Below are 19,702 nucleotides of genomic sequence, written 5' to 3'. Positions count from 1 at the left end.
GAAATCCTTATATAGGTTTGTGTTTAGAATTATGTCATATATGTTTTCCTTAAGAGGCTATTATAATTGAGTTTATTTATGTATATGTTATATGAAAGATATATGTTAAATCTTGGAATGCTTTGGTTTCTAGTTATATGAAATTGAGAAGAATGGTTGATGCTCAAACAACCTATGATCTAATGCCTAAAGCGAAACATAATTTGCTTGATGTGAACGTTTATGTGCAAAATATGTATGCAAAATATGGGAATATGAATTCAACATTATTTATAAGAATTTGGTATAATGGAATTCAACAATTGGAGGTTATGCAAGTCATGGGCTAGCTGCACGAACGCCAGAGGAGTTTGCTAGGGTGAAAATTGTTGGTGTTGCACCTGACGAAGTTAGGTTTGTGAATATGTTGCCAGCATGTGTGCATGCTGGTATTATTGAAGAGGGTGAAAAGCACTTACTTGCATTTTGTAATTCCCGTGTATATTCAATTACTCTCTCCATCTTTAAATAATAGTCGTCTAAGGTTTGTGCGCGATTTTTAAGAAAATGATTAATTGTGCTTATTTCAATGGTAAAATTAGTGACATTTACTAAAATATCCCTTGTTAAATGTAGTTAATGGATAGTTAAGTTAGATGAAATTCAATAAATAAGGGTATAATAGATAGTTAAGTTGGATGAAATTCAATAAATAAAGATATAATAGAGGAAAAAATAATAATAAGTGCTTTATTGATATTCTAAAGTGACAATTATTTTGAGACAAAGAAAAATACTAAAGATACAATAATTTTGAGACAGAGGGTATACTACAAAACCATCGGAGAAATGATACTGGTTAACATTTTCCATTGTTTTTTTTAAAGCCAAGAATAAATTAAATAAAAATTATGGGTACAGGTTTAGTCTCGGGTAGAAAAAGGCCAAGTGTCTTATTCGTATGAATATTAACTCTGATTTACTTCTTTTTTTTCCGAAGAGCAACTATGATTTACTATTTTGAAATTTTAAAAGAAAAACTTATTTATTGATTTATTTCAAAGTCGATGAGTTTTACTTTATTGTTACTTAAAATGAAATTTTTGTCTTTTCACTAAAAATTTCGCTAATTAGCGTCCGCATAATCGGGTCGTTATAGTTGTGAGGTAAAATATATTAGTAGTGAATATCGATTTTCAAGGACTAGATTCTCATGACTATTTTTTCTTGTTAACCATCCAATTTCCAACGGAATGACCCCTTTGAAATTTTGAGTTCGGTCATGAGGTAAGTATAACTTAGTCAAGAATTGTTCTACATGGATCAAACTTGAGTTTTCCTAATCAATTCATCATTTGGTGAAACTCATTAACCACTTGAACCTAGATTAACATTTTTTTAGGAGAATGTGGAATCCATTTTTCTCTCTTTTAAATTATAGAAAATACCAAAAAAAAAGTTGTTATTGATTTTTATGGCATGAATATTTCATTTATAATTGATAATGTTTTAATTGTAATTTATCATTAAACACACAAAATTAGAAAGATTAAAGCGCACACAAATTGAAAAACAGTCATTTCATTTGTTCATTAACAAGCATAGCATAATATAATAAATAAATAAATAAATAATTGTTTCTTGACCTAGGATAGAAAACAAAGGCATAGCAGCCTTTTACCAAATAATATTGTTGTTTCTCCAAATTACGCTGAAGAGGAAAGATATTATAGTGTGGAGGAGGGAAATTATGCTCAACGATTTCTGAAAGAAAAAAAAAATGAATATCAACATAAAAAAATATATAAACTATTTCTTAACATGGTTATATGATGATATAATCTATTGTTGTTTCCAAAAATACATGCATCGGTGATTGGTTAGTTATTATAAATAATCCTTTCAGAGCACAATCAAAATAACAATCCTAAACCACGGTCACATAATTCTCTTAACATGATGTAAACTGTGAATCGCTACTTGCGTATTTGTATGTGGTACTTCTGCTAATTTGTTCGCGAACCCCCCTATAATTCGTAGAAACTGACAACCAGCAAATTGAGACAAATGAGTGAAGATCGAAGAAATAAGAAGAGGTTGAGTTGGAGATAAAAGAGAAAAGAAATTCTCCAAGGAGCAAATAGATTTTGCAGGATAACCTTTTTGAAGCTTAGAGAAAGAGAGTCTCTCTTGCACAATAAGAGTGACAAAAAAGAAAAATGAAACCAAAGTGGATATAAATAAATGTTTTGGAAATTGGCATCAGTTTGTTAATTAGAATTTGCAACTATAATCCTTCTACTTGTTTGTAATATTAAGATAACTTACAATACTTTGTTCAAAAAGATAGCTTACAATACTTAATTAAATAGTACTAGTACTACGAACTGACATATATCTAAGCTCTATACCCTTATACTTACCAAATTCTTCTAAAGTTACGTACCATAAACATGTACCGACGTGAATTATGTGACTGTGTCCTAAACATAGAATGGTAAAAGCTAACTCAAAGACCAACTCAAAAGTTGTAATAGGACACAAAACTAACTCACCCTTCATATAATCCTTCAAAGTCTTCCATTCTTATTGGATTCCTTTAGTCCAGTCTTTAGGAAGTACAGGAGGAACATTCTGCTCATAGATGTCTGAGAGAAAGAAAAAATATAATATCAGTATTAAAATATATAAATAATTTTTAAACATGGTTATATGATCCAATCTACTATTTTTCCAAAAATACATGCTATTATAAATAATCCTTCCATAACACAATCAAAATAACTATCCTAAACCATGGTAACATAATTCTCTTAACATGATGTGAATCGCGAATCGGTACTTGTGTACTTTTTTGTGGTACTTCTGCTAATTTGTTCGCAACCCCCCACCCTTAATTCGTAGAAACTGACGAATTTAGACAAGTGAGTGATGATTGAAGAAAAATGAAAAAGAGGTTGAGTTGGAGATAAAAGAGAAAGAGAATTCTTCAAGGAGCAAATAAAGTTTGCATGATACCCTTTTTGAAGCTTAGAGAAAGAGAGTGTTTCTTGCGTAATAAGAGTGATAAAAACGAGGAAAAAAAAGCAAAAGTAAAGTGGATATAAGAAATAAAAAAAAAGTTTTTGGAAAGTGGGCACCAGTTTATTAATTACAGTTTGTAACTTTAATCCTTGCAATATTAAGATAGCTCACTATACTTAATTAAATAGTACTAGCACTATGAACTGACGCATGCCTAATCTCTATACCCACATGCCTACCGAATTCATCTTATGTTGCATACTGCAAACCCGTACCAACGCGAATTATGTGATTGTGTCCTAAACATTGAATGATAAAAAGTAACTCAAAGATCAACTCAAAAGTTATAATAGGACACAAAACTAACTCACTCGGCATATATTTCTTCAGAGTGTTCCGCCGTTTTTGGAGGATTTCTTCAGTACAATATTTAGGATGCAGAGGAGGATAATTCTGCTCATAGATGTCTGAGAGGAAAAAAAATTAAATATTAGTATAAAAATATATAAAATATTTCTAAACATGATTATATGATCCAATCTATTGTTTTTCCAAAAATACATGCTATTAATGATTGATTAGTTATTATAAACAATTCATCCAGAGCAAAACCAAAATAACAATCCTAAACCATAGTCACATAATTCGCTTAACATGATGTCAACCGTGAATCAGTACTTGCGTACTTGTTTGTGGTAGTTCTGTTAATTTGTTCGCAACCCCCCCACCCTTAATTCGTAGAAACTGGCGAATTTAGACAAGTGATTGAAGATTGAAGAAAAATGAAGAAGAGTTGGAGATAAAAGAGAAAGAGAATTCTTCAATGAGCAAATAAAGTTTGCAGGATAACCTTTTTGAAGCTTAGAGAAAGAGAGTGTTTCTTGCACACAATAAAAGTGATAAAAACGAGAAAGTAAAAAAAAGAAATCGAAAGCAAAGTGGATATAAAAAATAAAAAACTGTTTTGGTAACTATAATCCTTCTACTTGTTTGCAATATTAAGATAGCTCACTATACTTAATTAAATAGTACTAGCACTATAAACTGACGCATGCCTAATCTCTATACCCACATACCTACCGAATTCATCTTATGTTGCGTACTGCAAACCCGTACCAACGCGAATTATGGGATTGTGTCCTAAACATAGAATGATAAAAAGTAACTCAAAGATCAACTCAAAAGTTATAATAGGACACAAAACTAACTCACTCGGCATATATTTCTTCAGAGTGTTCCGCCGTTTTTGGAGGATTTCTTCAGTACAATCTTTAGGATGCAGAGGAGGATAATTCTGCTCATAGATGTCTGAGAGGAAAAAAAATTAAATATTAGTATAAAAATATATAAAATATTTCTAAACATGGTTATATGATCCAATCTATTGTTTTTCCAAAAATACATGCTATTAATGATTGATTAGTTATTATAAACAATCCATCCATAGCAAAACCAAAATAACAATCCTAAACCATAGTCACATAATTCGCTTAACATGATGTGAACCGTGAATCAGTACTTGCGTACTTGTTTGTGGTAGTTCTGTTAATTTGTTCGCAACCCCCCACCCTTAATTCGAAGAAACTGGCGAATTTAGACAAGTGAGTGAAGATTGAAGAAAAATGAAGAAGAGGTTGAGTTGGGGATAAAAGAGAAAGAGAATTCTTCAAGGAGCAAATAAAGTTTGCAGGATAACCTTTTTGAAGTTTAGAGAAAGGGAGTGTCTCTTGCACACAATAAGAGTGATAAAAACGAGAAAGTAAAAAAAAGAAATCGAAAGCAAAGTGGATATAAAAAATAAAAAACTGTTTTTAGAAAATGGGCACCAATTTATTAATTATAGTTTGTAACTTTAATCCTTGCAATATTAAGATAGCTCACTATACTTAATTAAATAGTACTAGCACTATGAACTGACGCATGCCTAATCTCTATACCCACATGCCTACCGAATTCATCTTATGTTGCGTACTGCAAACCCGTACCAACGCGAATTATGTGATTGTGTCCTAAACATAGAATGATAAAAAGTAACTCAAAGATCAACTCAAAAGTTATAATAGGACACAAAACTAACTCACTCGGCATATATTTCTTCAGAGTGTTCCGCCGTTTTTGGAGGATTTCTTCAGTACAATATTTAGGATGCAGAGGAGGATAATTCTGCTCATAGATGTCTGAGAGGAAAAAAAATTAAATATTTGTATAAAAATAAATAAAATATTTCTAAACATGGTTATATGATCCAATCTATTGTTTTTTCAAAAATACATGCTATTAATGATTGATTAGTTATTATAAACAATCCATTCAGAGCAAAACCAAAATAACAATCCTAAACCATAGTCATATAATTCGCTTAACATGATGTCAACCGTGAATCAGTACTTGCGTACTTGTTTGTGGTAGTTCTGTTAATTTGTTCGCAACCCCCCACCCTTAATTCGTAGAAACTGGCGAATTTAGACAAGTGATTGAAGATTGAAGAAAAATGAAGACGGGTTGGAGATAAAAGAGAAAGAGAATTCTTCAATGAGCAAATAAAGTTTGTAGGATAACCTTTTTGAAGCTTAGAGAAAGAGAGTGTTTCTTGCACACAATAAGAGTGATAAAAACGAGAAAGTAAGAAAAAGAAATCGAAAGCAAAGTGGATATAAAAAATAAAAAACTGTTTTTGGAAAGTGGGCACCAGTTTATTAATTACAGTTTGTAACTATAATCATTCTACTTGTTTGCAATATTAAGATAGCTCACTATACTTAATTAAATAGTACTAGCACTATGAACTGACGCATGCCTAATCTCTATACCCACATACCTACCGAATTCATCTTATGTTGCGTACTGCAAACCCGTACCAACACGAATTATGTGATTGTGTCCTAAACATAAAATGATAAAAAGTAACTCCAAGATCAACTCAAAAGTTATAATAGGACACAAAACTAACTCACTCGGCATATATTTCTTCAGAGTGTTCCGCCGTTTTTGGAGGATTTCTTCAGTACAATCTTTAGGATGCAGAGGAGGATAATTCTGCTCATAGATGTCTGAGAGGGAAAAAAATTAAATATTAGTATAAAAATATATAAAATATTTCTAAACATGGTTATATGATCCAATCTATTGTTTTTCCAAAAATACATGCTATTAATGATTGATTAGTTATTATAAACAATCCATCCAGAGCAAAACCAAAATAACAATCCTAAACCATAGTCACATAATTCGCTTAACATGATGTGAACCGTGAATCAGTACTTGCGTACTTGTTTGTGGTAGTACTGTTAATTTGATCGCAACCCCCCACCCTCAATTCGTTGAAACTGGCAAACTGAGACATGTGAGTGATGGTCGAATAAAGAAGAAGAAAAGGTTGAGTTGCAGATAAAAGAGAAAGGGAATTCTTCAAGGACCAAATAAAGTTTGCAGGATAACCTTTTTGAAGCTAAGAGAAAGAGAGTGTCTCTTGCACAATAAGAGTGATAAAAACGGGAAGAAAAAAAAAAAGCGAAAGCAAAGTAGATATAAAAGAAAGTTTTTGGAAAGTTGGCACCGTTTTATTAATTACAGCTTGCTACTATAATCCTTCTACTTGTTTGCAATATTAAGATAGCTTATTATACTTAATTAAATAGTACTAGTACTACGAACCGACGCATACCTAATCTTTATACCCACATACCTACCGAATTCATCTTATGTTGCGTACCGCAAACCCATACCAACACGAATTATGTGACTGTGTCCTAAACATAGAATGATAAAAAGTAACTCAAAGATCAACTCAAAAGTTATAACAGGACATAAAACTGACTCACTCGGCATATATTCCTTCAAAATTTTCAGTTGTTTTGGGATTTCTTCAGTACAATTTTCAGGATGCTGTTCAGGAAATAAATTCATTATAAACCCGTATAATTAAAGTAAGAACAGAAAAAGACTTTATGTAAAGGTATCAAAAATAAAAAATAAAAGTTGCCTGCTTCATATGTGAGGTTTTGTGAAAAAAGTGATGGCCCGAAGCATCATTGGCAATACCAAATTGCTTACAACTACGGGATTTACTCGTAATTCCATCTTTTATATTTGCATGGTATGGACTGCTACTGCTAATTTCCTTGTGTAATAAAGCACATCCAAGCAATATCAAGGCAATCGTTAGAATGTTAAAAATGGGGGTTATGAGTATGGTTGGAGAAGTGTGAGGATACAAAAGAGCTAGAAAATTGCTCTTCTCACATCAAAAATGGCTCACTCCCAACCAAACTTCCAAAATACCCCATGTGACTTATAAGTCACGTAGGTGTTATACTTAGCGTGACTTAAGTCACGTTAACTTAAGTCACGTTAGAATACAAAGTGTGTGACTTATGGCGCAAGATACAACTAATAAAGTCTTATATGAACTAAACCTTAATTAATGGATTCAATTACCTTTCCCGTGTTACTTTTACTAACTTTTTCAGCAATTAAACCTTCAGAATTGTCGTCATTCTCGAGGTCAATAACATCATGGAAAATGACCTGCAAAGGTAAAATATAAACATATATGATACAGAACAGAACCAAAAAAAGGATAAGTTTTAGAAATACTCGGAAAGCATAGACGAGAAAAGAACAGAGAATTATATGCTTGAGTACTCTAAAGCATGTGTACTTGTAAAATGATGAAGTACCCGTACCGGGTACGCGTACGGTATTGGTGGCACTTCAATTTTCCTCATTATTGTACTCTGAATGAAATCTATGGCACTCTCCTTTATATTAATATGACAATTTAATATTATTTGTGCGCTTGAGTTTCTTTGTTATTGTAACCAACTTTAAATTTTGACTTTGTAAACTTCTATTGTGATTTTTTTGTCGTGAATTGAAGAATTTAACTTTCTTTCATGTTATATTTTATTGACGTACCCGTACCTTACTTTTTTTAAAATTGCCGTATTTTCGTATCAGTATCCGTATCGTACCCCAATGCAATGGAGCAACTTCCAGACCGAACAACAAAAACTATGGTAAGATCGTCTTTCCTCCATCATATTTTTTGTTATCTTATTGCACAAGAGGTGCTTACAAACAAACTTAGACAGCTGTTCAAATACATTTTAACAGTTGGTGTTCATGATTTGTCGGTCTACGCATCCCATTTTACTCAATATAAATATAAATATTAAAATACAACAAGTTATTTTTGTATTTGTGTTTTAATAATTAAACAAAGACACTAACTTCGGGTGTGTTTTCAAGTTAAATTTGGAAGATTTTGAAGGACTAAGTCTATATATATATATATATATATATATTTGACAAAAAATTGAAAGAACAACGTTTATGCATGATCATATAATACCATATATATATATTAATATATATTTGACATTCCAAAAATATTTAAACGACATCATTTATGCATGATCTTATAATATTATGTTCTTTTAATTCTTTTAAAATATAAAAAATATATATCAAAATATAACCTAACACTCCAAAAACCAACTTACACCCTAAGGCTTTGTTTGGATACATCAAAACGAGTGGAATGGAGCGGAATGGAACAGAAAGAAGCGGAATAGAATGGAGCGGAACAATTATTCCATTTCATTGTTTGGATATTTTACGATGGAACGGAACAAATTATTCATTCCATTGTTTAGAAAGTGAACGGAACGGAATGAATTATAAGTTATTTATTCTATTTTTATCCTTCTATCAAAAACATTGTTATATAAAGTTAAAACATGTTATCATATTCACCAAAAACACATGTTATTTTGAACGAAAATAACCAAAATTTTATAATTTATATAAACGGTGTTAAATTAAATTACTAAAAAAATAAAAAGTATAACATGTTCTTAAATTAAAATTTAATAAGATGAAGACGTAAAAAAAAAAATGAATATAATAGGTTGAAAGGGAGAAAAGCTAATGATCAACAATTAATCAGTATAAAAAAAAGTGAAGCAATCTTTCTCTTTGAAATAAAAAGTGATGGATACTGTTTATTTTTTTGATCAATTGAAATAAATAATGACGCATGCTGTTTGGATTAATGAATCACTATTAGATTCAAAACCAATGGTGTTTTTTTTGGTAGAAAATTCACGTTGGCAATTTTCATATTTGAACATGCTAATTGAGAGACTTCTTTCAAAAAAAAAAAAATATATGCTAATTGAGAGACAATGATCGAAGAAATACAAAACAAGCTTGATAAAAAAATGTAAAGAAGAAAAGGATATCTTTGTAATTTAGCAAATAAAAAATTAACTTATTGAAGATTCCATCTCATTCCATCCAAATTGGGGGTAAGCAAAATGGGAGTAAGTGAAGGAATGTATTTCATTGTATTCCATTCCATCCTTTTAATGAATATCCAAACAATAGAATTTTAATTTATTCCATTCCATTCCACCACATTCCATCAATCCAAACATAGCCTAAAGGAATATCCTTCAACAAATCTACCATGTACTTCGAAATCAAATACAATTGGAAACATGAATTTTCATAAACCTAACCTGATGAGTCTTCCCCTTGATACTTATACTAACTTTTTCATCAGTTGAGTGATCGTCGTCAATGACAATCACATCATGCAAAACGGCCTACAAAAGTAAAATACAAGCATTCAATTCCAGAATTTCACATGAAAAAAATAAAAAAATAAAAACTAAATAAGAGTGTTTTCATCAAATGAAAATAATACAAAATATGAAATATGGTGAACGGCAGAAAAAGAAAGGCGGCAAGGGTCTTGGAAAGGGAGAATTAGGGATTTCTATGTCAATTAGGGTTTCTTGTATTGAAAATTTCAAAGTTGATATATATAGTTGCTAAGAGTTGTTAATCGTTGATTTGAATTTTCAATCCAGTAATTAATTTCATCAATTTTTAGTAGCAAAGCTGACTTGTATCAAAACATAAAAACTAAATCAGAAGAAACGACAAAGTACTTACATGTTTCCTCTTCTTCTTCTTCTTTTCGATGAGGTGAGTTGGGGGAGGAGGAATCTCAAAGACGTCGTTGTCCATTTGAGGAAGTTTCAGTGAGTGAGCACTTAGGGTTAGGAAATTTCTAGTTCTTATACTTTAATATAAAACGTAGTTGCACCCTAAAATGACTAAAGCACCCTTAAAATAAAATAAATTTTCAACTGTACCTAAAACTAAGTTATCTAACGGATAGTGCCGATTTTTTCCTAACAATCACACACACATAAAATTAAGGTTTTTTTTTTGTCATTTGTAATTTTCTTGTCATAAAAAAAAAACTTTTGTAATTTTGATAAATCCAAATCAATCAATCAATATATATATATATATATATATATAAGGTAAGCTTTTTTATTCCACGTTCATTCTCAATATTTTTATTATTTTTTCTATTTTTTAAAACTAATATTTTATTTGTCATACATATCTCAACAAACTTTTGATCTTATCTACTCAATATTTTATTTAATTTTTTATTGAATTTCTAATATTTTATGTAGCAGAAATATCTCAACAAACTACGTATAATATGAGGACTTTTAACAAAGTTTACATATATGATCTTATTTTTAGGAAAAGAAGCTTCAATTAATTACAACGTAATTTTTTAGCACTGTATCATTCAATTAGTTTTTCTTTTTTGAGGAAAAAAGGATTCGATTAGTTATAATGTTATCTTTTAACGTTATATTTTAATGCAAATGTTAACTATAAATAAATGAATTTTGGTTAATCATATATTCACATATTTTGAGCACAAACGGAAACTTCAAACCTTCTTTTCATCTAACCATTTCCCTTCTTCAGGTTTGCCAAACATCAATTCTAATTCTATTATTTCTCTTACATATACTTTGATATATATATATATATATATATATATATATATATATATATATATATAACATGTTTTCGTCTTTTTGTTTTTTTATTTTTGTATTTTTGAAGACAACTTTTCAAACTTCTCAAAGACTTCTACTGATGTTTACACACACACACGCTTGCAATAACTTGATTCAATTTTGATTTCCAACTAACCAAATCATGAATTTCATCATTCTGTTTTTTATTTTTCTTTCAAAAAGCTATGGCAACAAAATTTAACTCCATTAATGACGTCAATCAATCAAAAGATATTTTTTGTGACGTTTTGACTCCACGTTTATTTTTAAAAAAATTATTAATCTTCTATTTTTATGTGAAGATTTAATTTTGCATTGATATCCCAACAAATTCTTTCTTTTCATCAAAAATATCCTCTTCTTCTTTTTATTTAGCATATATATGTCTCTCTCAACAAACTATATAAATTACATTGATATTTTTCCAATAAATATGTAGTTCATTATCTGATTAAATAATAATTTTTTCGTACAATTATTAAAAGTATATTTTAATTTTATCATAATTTATTTTAATAGTTTAATTTTTCTTTCATATTCATTATTTTAGTCGCTTTCAAATTTATTTTGAATATCTTTTATTTTTAAATAATATTTATTTTAATTTGATATAAATACACCAATGTCCATTTTTTAATATTTTTATAAAATTATGTTTTTTATTTAAATAAATTTATCATTTTTTGAATTTTCTAAATATTTTTTTATTCATTGTTTTTAATGTAGCATAAATATCTCAACAAACTAAATATATTATATATATTTTTGTTTTGTTTTTGTTATATCTTATCTTTTGGAACCTAATATTTATAATTGCTTAAATTATCTGTTACTTCTTTTTATTTATCTTTTAGCATCATATTTCAATTCAAACTTTAACTATAAATCTAGGTTCCTTTTGTTTTAATTCCATTTTTTTAATGTTTTTTTATTTTACTTTATCATAATTTATTTCAATAAATTTATTATTTTTTATGTAACATAATTATCTCAACACACTATATATATATATATCTTTTTTGTTCTTTTAATGGTTTTTTTTTTATATTTTATCTTTAAAACCTAATATTTTAAATTGCTCAAATTATTTGTTATTTCATTGTCTTTTAGCCTCATATGCCAATTAAAATCTTAACTACTCACATATTTTTAGGACTACAAAATTAAGGGATTTTTGTTAAACAACTACCCACATAATTTTAGCACAAGTAGAATTACACCTTTGAAATCAACCTTTCTCATTCTCTAGGTTTGATAAATATCATTTCTATAAAAAAATAAAAAAAAATCATACACTTTTTCATATACTATTGATTTTATTTTTTTTTGCAGAAACTTTATTAACATTATTCATACTCTAAATATAAAATATGAAGACTCAAGATTACGATCATTAGAATGTAAAAAATGCCGATTTTTATTCACAACAAACTTCGTATAATAGGAGGACTTTTAACAAAGTTTACATATATGATCTTATTTTTATGAAAAAAAAGCTTCAATTAATTACTATGTAATTTTTTAGCACTGTATCATTCAATTAGTTTTTCTTTTTTGAGGAAAAAAGGCTTCGATTAGTTATAATGTTATCTTTTAACATCATATTTTAATGAAAATGTTAACTATAAATAAAAGAATTTTGGTAGGGTGAAAATTGTTGGTGTTGCACCTGACAAAGTTAGGTTTGTGAATATGTTGCCAGCATGCACACATGCTGGTATTATTGAAGAGGATGAAAAGCACTTACTTGCATTTTGTAATCCCCGTGTATATTCAATTACTCTCTTTGTCTCTAAATAATAGTCGTCTAAGGTTTGTGTGCGATTTTTAGTTAAGTTAGATGAAATTCAATAAATAAGATTATGATAGATAGTTAAGTTGGATGAAATTCAATAAATAAAGGTATAATAGTGAAAAAAATAATAATAAATGTTGCATTGATATTCTAAAGAGATTGGATGAAATTCAATAAATTGCCAGGGATATTTAAAACTAGAATAGAGATTTTTTTTGTTTGTTGAAAGATTGAAGTAGAAGAGTGAATTTTCTTTTGGAAGTTGTAGAGAACAATAATGATTTCTATTCTCTTAATACAGCAATAGAACAATAATGATTTCTATTTTCTTTTGGAAGATGTAGAGTACAACATAAAAATAATGATTCATTCATCTGAATGGATTTAGATTCTCTTTATTGAAAATCCTCTCAAGAAACAATAATAATAAGTCATATTCTGTGTCTACATATAGTATTAGAATAGTCTTTTTAACATATTTTTGGCTTTAAAAAAATATTGCATTACAAATCTATATGGTAGGGACCAAAATAACTTCATTGACTAAATTTGTCAATTTTTTTAAATTTTATCATTGATTAATATTATTATTAGCACAAGATATATGATGACCCTTTTTTACGCCAAAATTCTTTCCATACTTAATAATACTAGTAGTCAACATTAATCAAATGAAATAACCTTACCTTTTTCTGAATTAAAAAGTTTAATACACTGCTAAATAAATAACCGAGTTTGTACCAAAAATAATAATAATAACAGATTAGATGCCACCCAAATCAAACTAGATCACCAAGATAAAACCATATGTACTAGCCATACAATAATAATACAAATACAAATAAAATACAACCAAACAAACTAATCAATCAACTGTAGAATAAATCAACAAGCTTGCTGAAGTTCCAAAACTTGCTCACAAGACCAAGCAGAAATCCAAACCAGAAAATATTCCCTCAGCAGCAGACCATTAAAATGCTCCCAGCCCACTCAGACTGCCATCACCAGATAAACTAGCCTATGCACAAAGATGTGCAACACAGCTACCTACAGAAAATTTGTAAATTAGTTGAGGTATTAAATCTTTCAAGATAAATTAGTGTAGTGATGATATAACATAAGATATATACTAGGGTGAAAATTGTTGGTGTTGCACATGACGAAGTTAGGTTTGTGAATATGTTGCCAGCATGTGTGCATGCTGGTATTATTGAAGAGGGTGAAAAGCACTTACTTGCATTTTGTAATCCCCGTGTATATTCAATTACTCTCTCTATCTCTAAATAATAGTCGTCTAAGGTTTGTGCGCGATTTTTAAGAAAATGATTAATTGTGCTTATTTCAATGGTAAAATTAGTGTCATTTACTAAAATATCCCTTGTTAATTGCAGTTAATGGATAGTTAAGTTAGATGAAATTCAATAAATAAGGGTATAATAGATAGTTAAGTTGGATGAAATTCAATAAATAAAGGTATAATAGTAGAAAAAATAATAATAAATGTTGCATTGATATTCTAAAGAGATTGGATGAAATTCAATAAATAAGGGATAATATAGAGGAAAAAATAATAATAAGTGCTGCATTAATATTCTAAAGTGATAATTATTTTGAGACAAAGAAAAAATACCAAAGATACAATAATTTTGAGACGGAGGGTATACAACAAAACCATCGGAGAAATGATATTGGGTAACATTTTCCATTGTTTTCACACTCAAACATATTAGTAAATAAAATCAATGATTATTTTTATTTATTAGCTTTTTTAATATCGTCAATACTAAAACAAGAACAATATTATAATATATTATGATTAATCATAATTCAATTTTTTCCGTTGTTTTTTTTTAAATATACCACTAAAAAAACCATTCGAGTGTTCAATTGTAACACGGGACCCATTTTAATAACTACAACGAGTGATCAGTTTTAATTAGTATTTTTTAATATCTCTATTTAAACACCGCGACTGCCTAAATTTTATTAATATATTCAAAAAATATATGTGGGTGTATGAACTATATATTAATAAAAATATATATGTGAGTATATGTTTGTTTTACGGGAATATATTAGTATATTCTTATTTCTGAAATCTAATGGAAACTATATATTGATAAATATATATGAGTGTATGGACTATATATTAATAAAAATATATCTTACTTTATGTTTTTATACAGGAATATGTTAGTATATGTTTATTTGTGAAATGTATTTTTATTTTTTTTAATATCGTCAATACTAAAACAAACAAAAAAATTATAATATGATTAATCATACTTCAATTTTTTCCATTTTTTTAAATGTATCAATAAAAAATCCGTTGGAGTGTACAATTGTAACACGGGACCCATTTTAGTAACTATAACGAGTGATCAATTTTAATTAGTATTTTTTGATCTTTCAAAAAAAAAATAGTATTTTTTAATATCTATTTAAACACCGCGACTGCCTAAGTTTTATTAATAAAGTATATGTTGGTGTATGGACTTTATATTAATAAAAATATATCTCACTGTATTTTTTTTACGGGAACATGTTAGCATATGTTTATTTATGAAATATATTTTACGATAACAATATTATATAATACATTAATTATGATTTTTCAGGGGATGCTTATTAGTATTTTTTTTCACACTAAAATATATTAGTAAATAAAACCTATGATTATTTTTATTTATTAACTTTTTTTGGTTACTATTTATTAGCTTTTTTAATATCGTCAATATTAAAATTTAATATATATTAGCTTTTTTAATACCGTCAATACTAAAATTTAATATATATTTGTTCATATTAAAATTTAATTATTTTATCCCCGTGAGCTTAGCTCAGTTGGTAGGGATATCGCATTTTATATGCAGGGGCTGGGGTTCGAACCCCGAACACTCCACTTTTCGACAATTAAATTGTGTGAGCTTTAGCTACTCAGCTACTTGACCAAAAAAAAAAATTAATTATTTTATAATTTTCAATTACTACCGATCAATATATACATTATTATGCTTTAAATACTTTACATATTTTCACTATGGACAAAAAAAAAAAAATCACTATGCCAAGCGCAGCCTATATATGTATTTTTATAGAGATTCCTAAAAAATAAAAAAATTTGAGACCTAAAAATTCATGGCACTAAAACATCAACCTAGAAATTGAATTTTGAAATGTTTTTTTGCAGTCACCTCTATAAAAATACATATAGAGGATCTGCAAATTTACACAGTATTTTGAATAAGCCTCAATCTATGTTGAATTTTTTACCGAAACGCGTAAAATCGTAATATTTTTCCAACTGCGCATCCGAAAAAATTATATAAAGGTTGAATTTTTTAATTATTTTTTGCACACATGTTAAATACATAAAAATAACATTTGCCACAAAAAAAAAATAGAATTTTCGACAACAGATTATGAATTTTTAATGCGCCAAAAACTCAAATATATATACAAGTATAAAAAAATTGGTTTGGATTGGATCGGTTTATACCAAGGGAATTGTAAACCTATCCAATCCATTTAAAATTGCAGTTTTTTGTTTTTGTTTTTGGTTTTCCTCATTCTAACATAAAGTTGATCGTTTCTCCATTTGAACACTAACATATAAAGTTGATCATTTCTCCATTTGAACACTTTCGTTAAAAACTATGATATTAACTACTAATTCATCAAGTATATCTTTATTCTACCTTATTAATAAAAAAAATAAAACATTACAAAAGTATATACATGAAAAAAAATTGTATTATATTCCTGCATCTGTATTGTTGTTTTGGGGTACGAAATGAGTGAGGAGTATTTTTGCAGAACCGTATCTATAGACATAATATCAAAATCAAAACAATGAAAAGGAAACTATAGTTTTTTTTTACACGTCTATGTTATATAGTAATTAATATCAATGTTGATTAAGCTTTTGATTAGTTTTCATTTAAAAAGAAAGAGGGAATTCTTCGCCACCATCTCTCAGGTGGAATGATTGATGTCTACTCAATACGCATAAAAAAACTTTCTCAAATAATATGATGCTATCCAGATTAGAAAAGTAAATCGATGTCATACTTAAGTATATATAAGGTTAAATGTCACAAGTTTCATAAACTTTTTCAGCATCGATCAAATTTTGAAGATCAAGGAGAAACTATATAATACAGGCACAATATCGTCCACCGCATACACTGGTGTAACTGCCTTCCTAAGCTTCAATTGTTTCAAATACCTTTTCAACTTCCACAATGATGTTTCGAGCTTCATCAATTTCAGGGCTTTCCTTTTTATCAGTCTCATTCAACAACTCGCCCTGAAAGCAGACAAATATATACTCACATAAAAAGAATTGGTTCATAAACATGCGAACAAAATGTCCCAAAAAACAATTATACCAAATACTACAAAAAGTTTAACATGCTACAAAAGAATAAACAACTTTGTTTAGGTGGTAAGATAAAGCATGTGTCATAGGGCTTTGTTAACATGGCCACCTTAGTGGCTAAACAGTGTTATTGGGGGGCTAGGTGAGACTAGAGAGAGCAAAATGATTAGTTTAGCCAGGGTGTAGCTGAGAGTGTTGCTTAGAGAAGCATTTACTGTAAGAGAAGTTGTAATTTCTATGGTTATTCTATCAGCATCGATCTTCTACTAATTCACATTGGCAAATATAGTGTTTTGTCAAAGGAGGGGGAGGGCTAGACAACCCATAAAGAGCTGAAGAAATGGAAGCAGATGGCTATTGTTAATATGACTATATGGCAGTGTTTGAGCTCTTCTATTTGGAGCATGGTTGATTGCAGAAGTTCATTTCCAGCAATTTCATTAGAGGATCATGTCAGAATTGCTGGAAATGAACTTCTGCAATCATACATTCAAGCCTAAGTCTTGATACAAAGCAATGCCACGTATGATAGAGCATGGAACATGGGTGAAAAAGCTTATGGGCTTAAATCATTGGAAGCCAAGGATCAGAATTATATGTGTAAGGAGCCCAGGATCAAGATTATAATTATAAGGAAAAAGAATGCTTAGGGGAGAGAATTAGTTACAAGTGATGAGTTGGCAAGTTTGTTAGACCATACAACTCATGTAGTAAGAGGAAGAGTAAAGGGTAGGATATTAGTAGCTTGTTTGTTATTGGCAGAGAAATAGCTTCTCTTAGGAGCTTTTGCTATGAGATTAGGGTGGTTTACTCATTGCAATAGTTTGTTTTCAATCAACAATAAAACTTTCTATTTCTCTTGAATTGGGTTCCAAACACCATGACAGCAGGTGAGTATCGTCCGATAGCCCAAATCTTAACTCAAAGCAAAGGTTTCTATTACAGCGACTATTAGACTCTCAAAATGCCACAGTTGAATATAGAAAGTTGTAGAAATCAAATTGAGAAAAATGTAGCATGATATGAGAGAAGCCAGCCACTTGGTCCCAGGAAATAAATACTTAAACACTAATTTTGTCTCAAACCAACGTGTTATGGATCAGCGACTTAACATTACTCCTGTTGCAATATCTATTTCATATAATCATTGGCAAGTATCGTCCTCCATTGGAAGAGTTAATGAAGTAAGCTGAGTTATTTAATTATAAAGGCAAGGCACCAAATACTGAACATGTCAGCATGGTTAACAATGTCCATGACAAGACAGAAAAGTAGAAAACTAAAATATACAGTGACCATAGAAACAAGAAATATATGTACCAATATTCCTTTCAAGTCTTCCAAAGCGGCCTCCAAACGCTTGCGGCAGTCAGGAATCATCATCCTTGACTCACCTAGCACATTTTCCTGTCCAATCAGGCCAGCATAATACATAATTATCTTTTTTACACAGGAAAGAAAATGACAAACTGATGGCAAACACCACAAATTGTCTTATTAAAATTATGAAAATCCGTCTGTACAAAAATTAAGATTTTTTTATTATAACTTATAAGCTTTTCTAAAACAGTAATCAATTCGAAAACAATAAGAAGTTAAATCAATGCATGAAGCACAATTTTTAGGCATGCCTGCTGCTTGAGATCATAAGGGTCAGCTCCTTTGTTCTTCATATCAGCTGTTTTGGCAGCTTCTCTCTCAACTTCCTTTTCATAAGAATGCAGCTCCTTCACAAGTCGTTTGCAGGTACTCGTCTTGATTTTCAGGCTTCTTACAGTATCCATTGAATTTCTATACCAAAACAAAAACATTTAAATAAAAAATATAAACAAAGAAACAAACTTCAATGTAAAATTGTCAGTGTTTTGATTCATAAGTGGAAAACAGAAGTTCATGTGATATCTCAATCTTTCCAATGCTCTGATGCAAGAAGAAAAAAACAACCCGTCATTTTTATAGAAAATTCAACAAAAAAGGTACCCAAAAGAAACCAATCAGAACAACCCAAAAAACTAAAATTGAAATAAAAACCTAGAATAAAATTGAAAACCCTAAAATTGGAAGAGAAATTTTTGAAATAGAACGAACGAGAAGAGCGTCCTAAATATAGTAATCTATGAACAATAGGTGTACCTCAATTCAGGAGAAGAGGACGAAGGATCGAGAAGAGAAAAGTGAAGCAATGGAAGATCGCGAGAGTGAGAATTCGAAGACGAGAGAGAGAGGGAAAAAAAATTGCTCTGTGTGTTTCAAATGCGAAGAAAGCTTGAGGTTAAATAATTGTTTTTTTGACTCTTTCTAGTTACACCCCTAAAACTTCCTGTTACACCCAAATTTCTTTAATAATTTAATATAATACCGAAATTACAAGCATAAGGAAATTCCAAAATTGCCCCGTTAATTAGGATTTTGCGCGTTTTGGTTTAAAAAATAAAAAAATTTGAGACTTGTTCGGAATGTTACGGAACTTTGCACATTCTATATATGTATTTTTATAGAGATGTGTAAAGTTTCGTAGAATTTCGACTAAATCTCGACTTATTTTGATTTTTCGACCGAACAGTGCAAAAATGCAATTTTTTTTCAAGTGTGAGTCCAAAAAAGTGACTTAGAGGTTGAGTT

General features: G+C 29.3%; 2 protein-coding genes across 2 annotated transcripts; both read right to left on the bottom strand.

Annotated features, from left to right (window-relative positions):
- Positions 1-1,625: 1,625 nt before the first annotated feature.
- LOC112422193 (uncharacterized) lies at positions 1,626-10,041 on the bottom strand. The gene is made up of 10 exons (XM_039834771.1): positions 9,967-10,041; positions 9,528-9,614; positions 7,441-7,530; positions 6,825-6,888; positions 5,958-6,053; positions 5,085-5,180; positions 4,216-4,311; positions 3,375-3,470; positions 2,535-2,627; positions 1,626-1,743 (listed from the first exon to the last, which is right to left on the bottom strand). Exons 1-9 carry the CDS (start codon positions 10,039-10,041, stop codon positions 2,566-2,568), a joined length of 762 nt encoding a protein of 253 aa, XP_039690705.1. The 3' UTR covers positions 1,626-1,743; positions 2,535-2,565.
- Positions 10,042-16,745: 6,704 nt separating this feature from the next.
- Positions 16,746-19,363, bottom strand: LOC11442497 (tubulin-folding cofactor A). Its single transcript, XM_003617685.4, has 4 exons — positions 19,214-19,363; positions 18,712-18,871; positions 18,401-18,487; positions 16,746-17,008 (listed from the first exon to the last, which is right to left on the bottom strand). The coding sequence occupies exons 2-4, from the start codon at positions 18,862-18,864 to the stop codon at positions 16,904-16,906; spliced, it is 345 nt and encodes a 114-aa protein (XP_003617733.1). The 5' UTR covers positions 18,865-18,871; positions 19,214-19,363; the 3' UTR covers positions 16,746-16,903.
- Between the last annotated feature and the right edge of the window lie 339 nt (positions 19,364-19,702).

The sequence above is a fragment of the Medicago truncatula genome, chromosome 5 (assembly GCF_003473485.1).
Source record: "Medicago truncatula cultivar Jemalong A17 chromosome 5, MtrunA17r5.0-ANR, whole genome shotgun sequence".
Classification (NCBI taxonomy): domain Eukaryota; kingdom Viridiplantae; phylum Streptophyta; class Magnoliopsida; order Fabales; family Fabaceae; genus Medicago; species Medicago truncatula.
This window is presented reverse-complemented; position numbering and strand designations above follow the sequence as displayed.

What these genes read in the sequence shown, in the direction of transcription:
- LOC112422193 (XM_039834771.1), bottom strand. Translation starts at nt 10,041, where the DNA reads ATGGACAACGACGTCTTTGAGATTCCTCCTCCCCCAACTCACCTCATC. An exon ending in TCAAGGGGAAGACTCATCAG is followed by an intron (nt 7,531 to 9,527) that starts GTTAGGTTTATG and finishes TTACCTTTGCAG; the next exon opens with GTCATTTTCCATGATGTTAT. An exon ending in TCTGAAGAAATATATGCCGA is followed by an intron (nt 4,312 to 5,084) that starts GTGAGTTAGTTT and finishes TTTTCCTCTCAG; the next exon opens with ACATCTATGAGCAGAATTAT.
- LOC11442497 (XM_003617685.4), bottom strand. Translation starts at nt 18,864, where the DNA reads ATGGATACTGTAAGAAGCCTGAAAATCAAGACGAGTACCTGCAAACGA. An exon ending in CTTATGATCTCAAGCAGCAG is followed by an intron (nt 18,488 to 18,711) that starts GCATGCCTAAAA and finishes CTGATTGGACAG; the next exon opens with GAAAATGTGCTAGGTGAGTC. An exon ending in AAGACTTGAAAGGAATATTG is followed by an intron (nt 17,009 to 18,400) that starts GTACATATATTT and finishes GTCTGCTTTCAG; the next exon opens with GGCGAGTTGTTGAATGAGAC.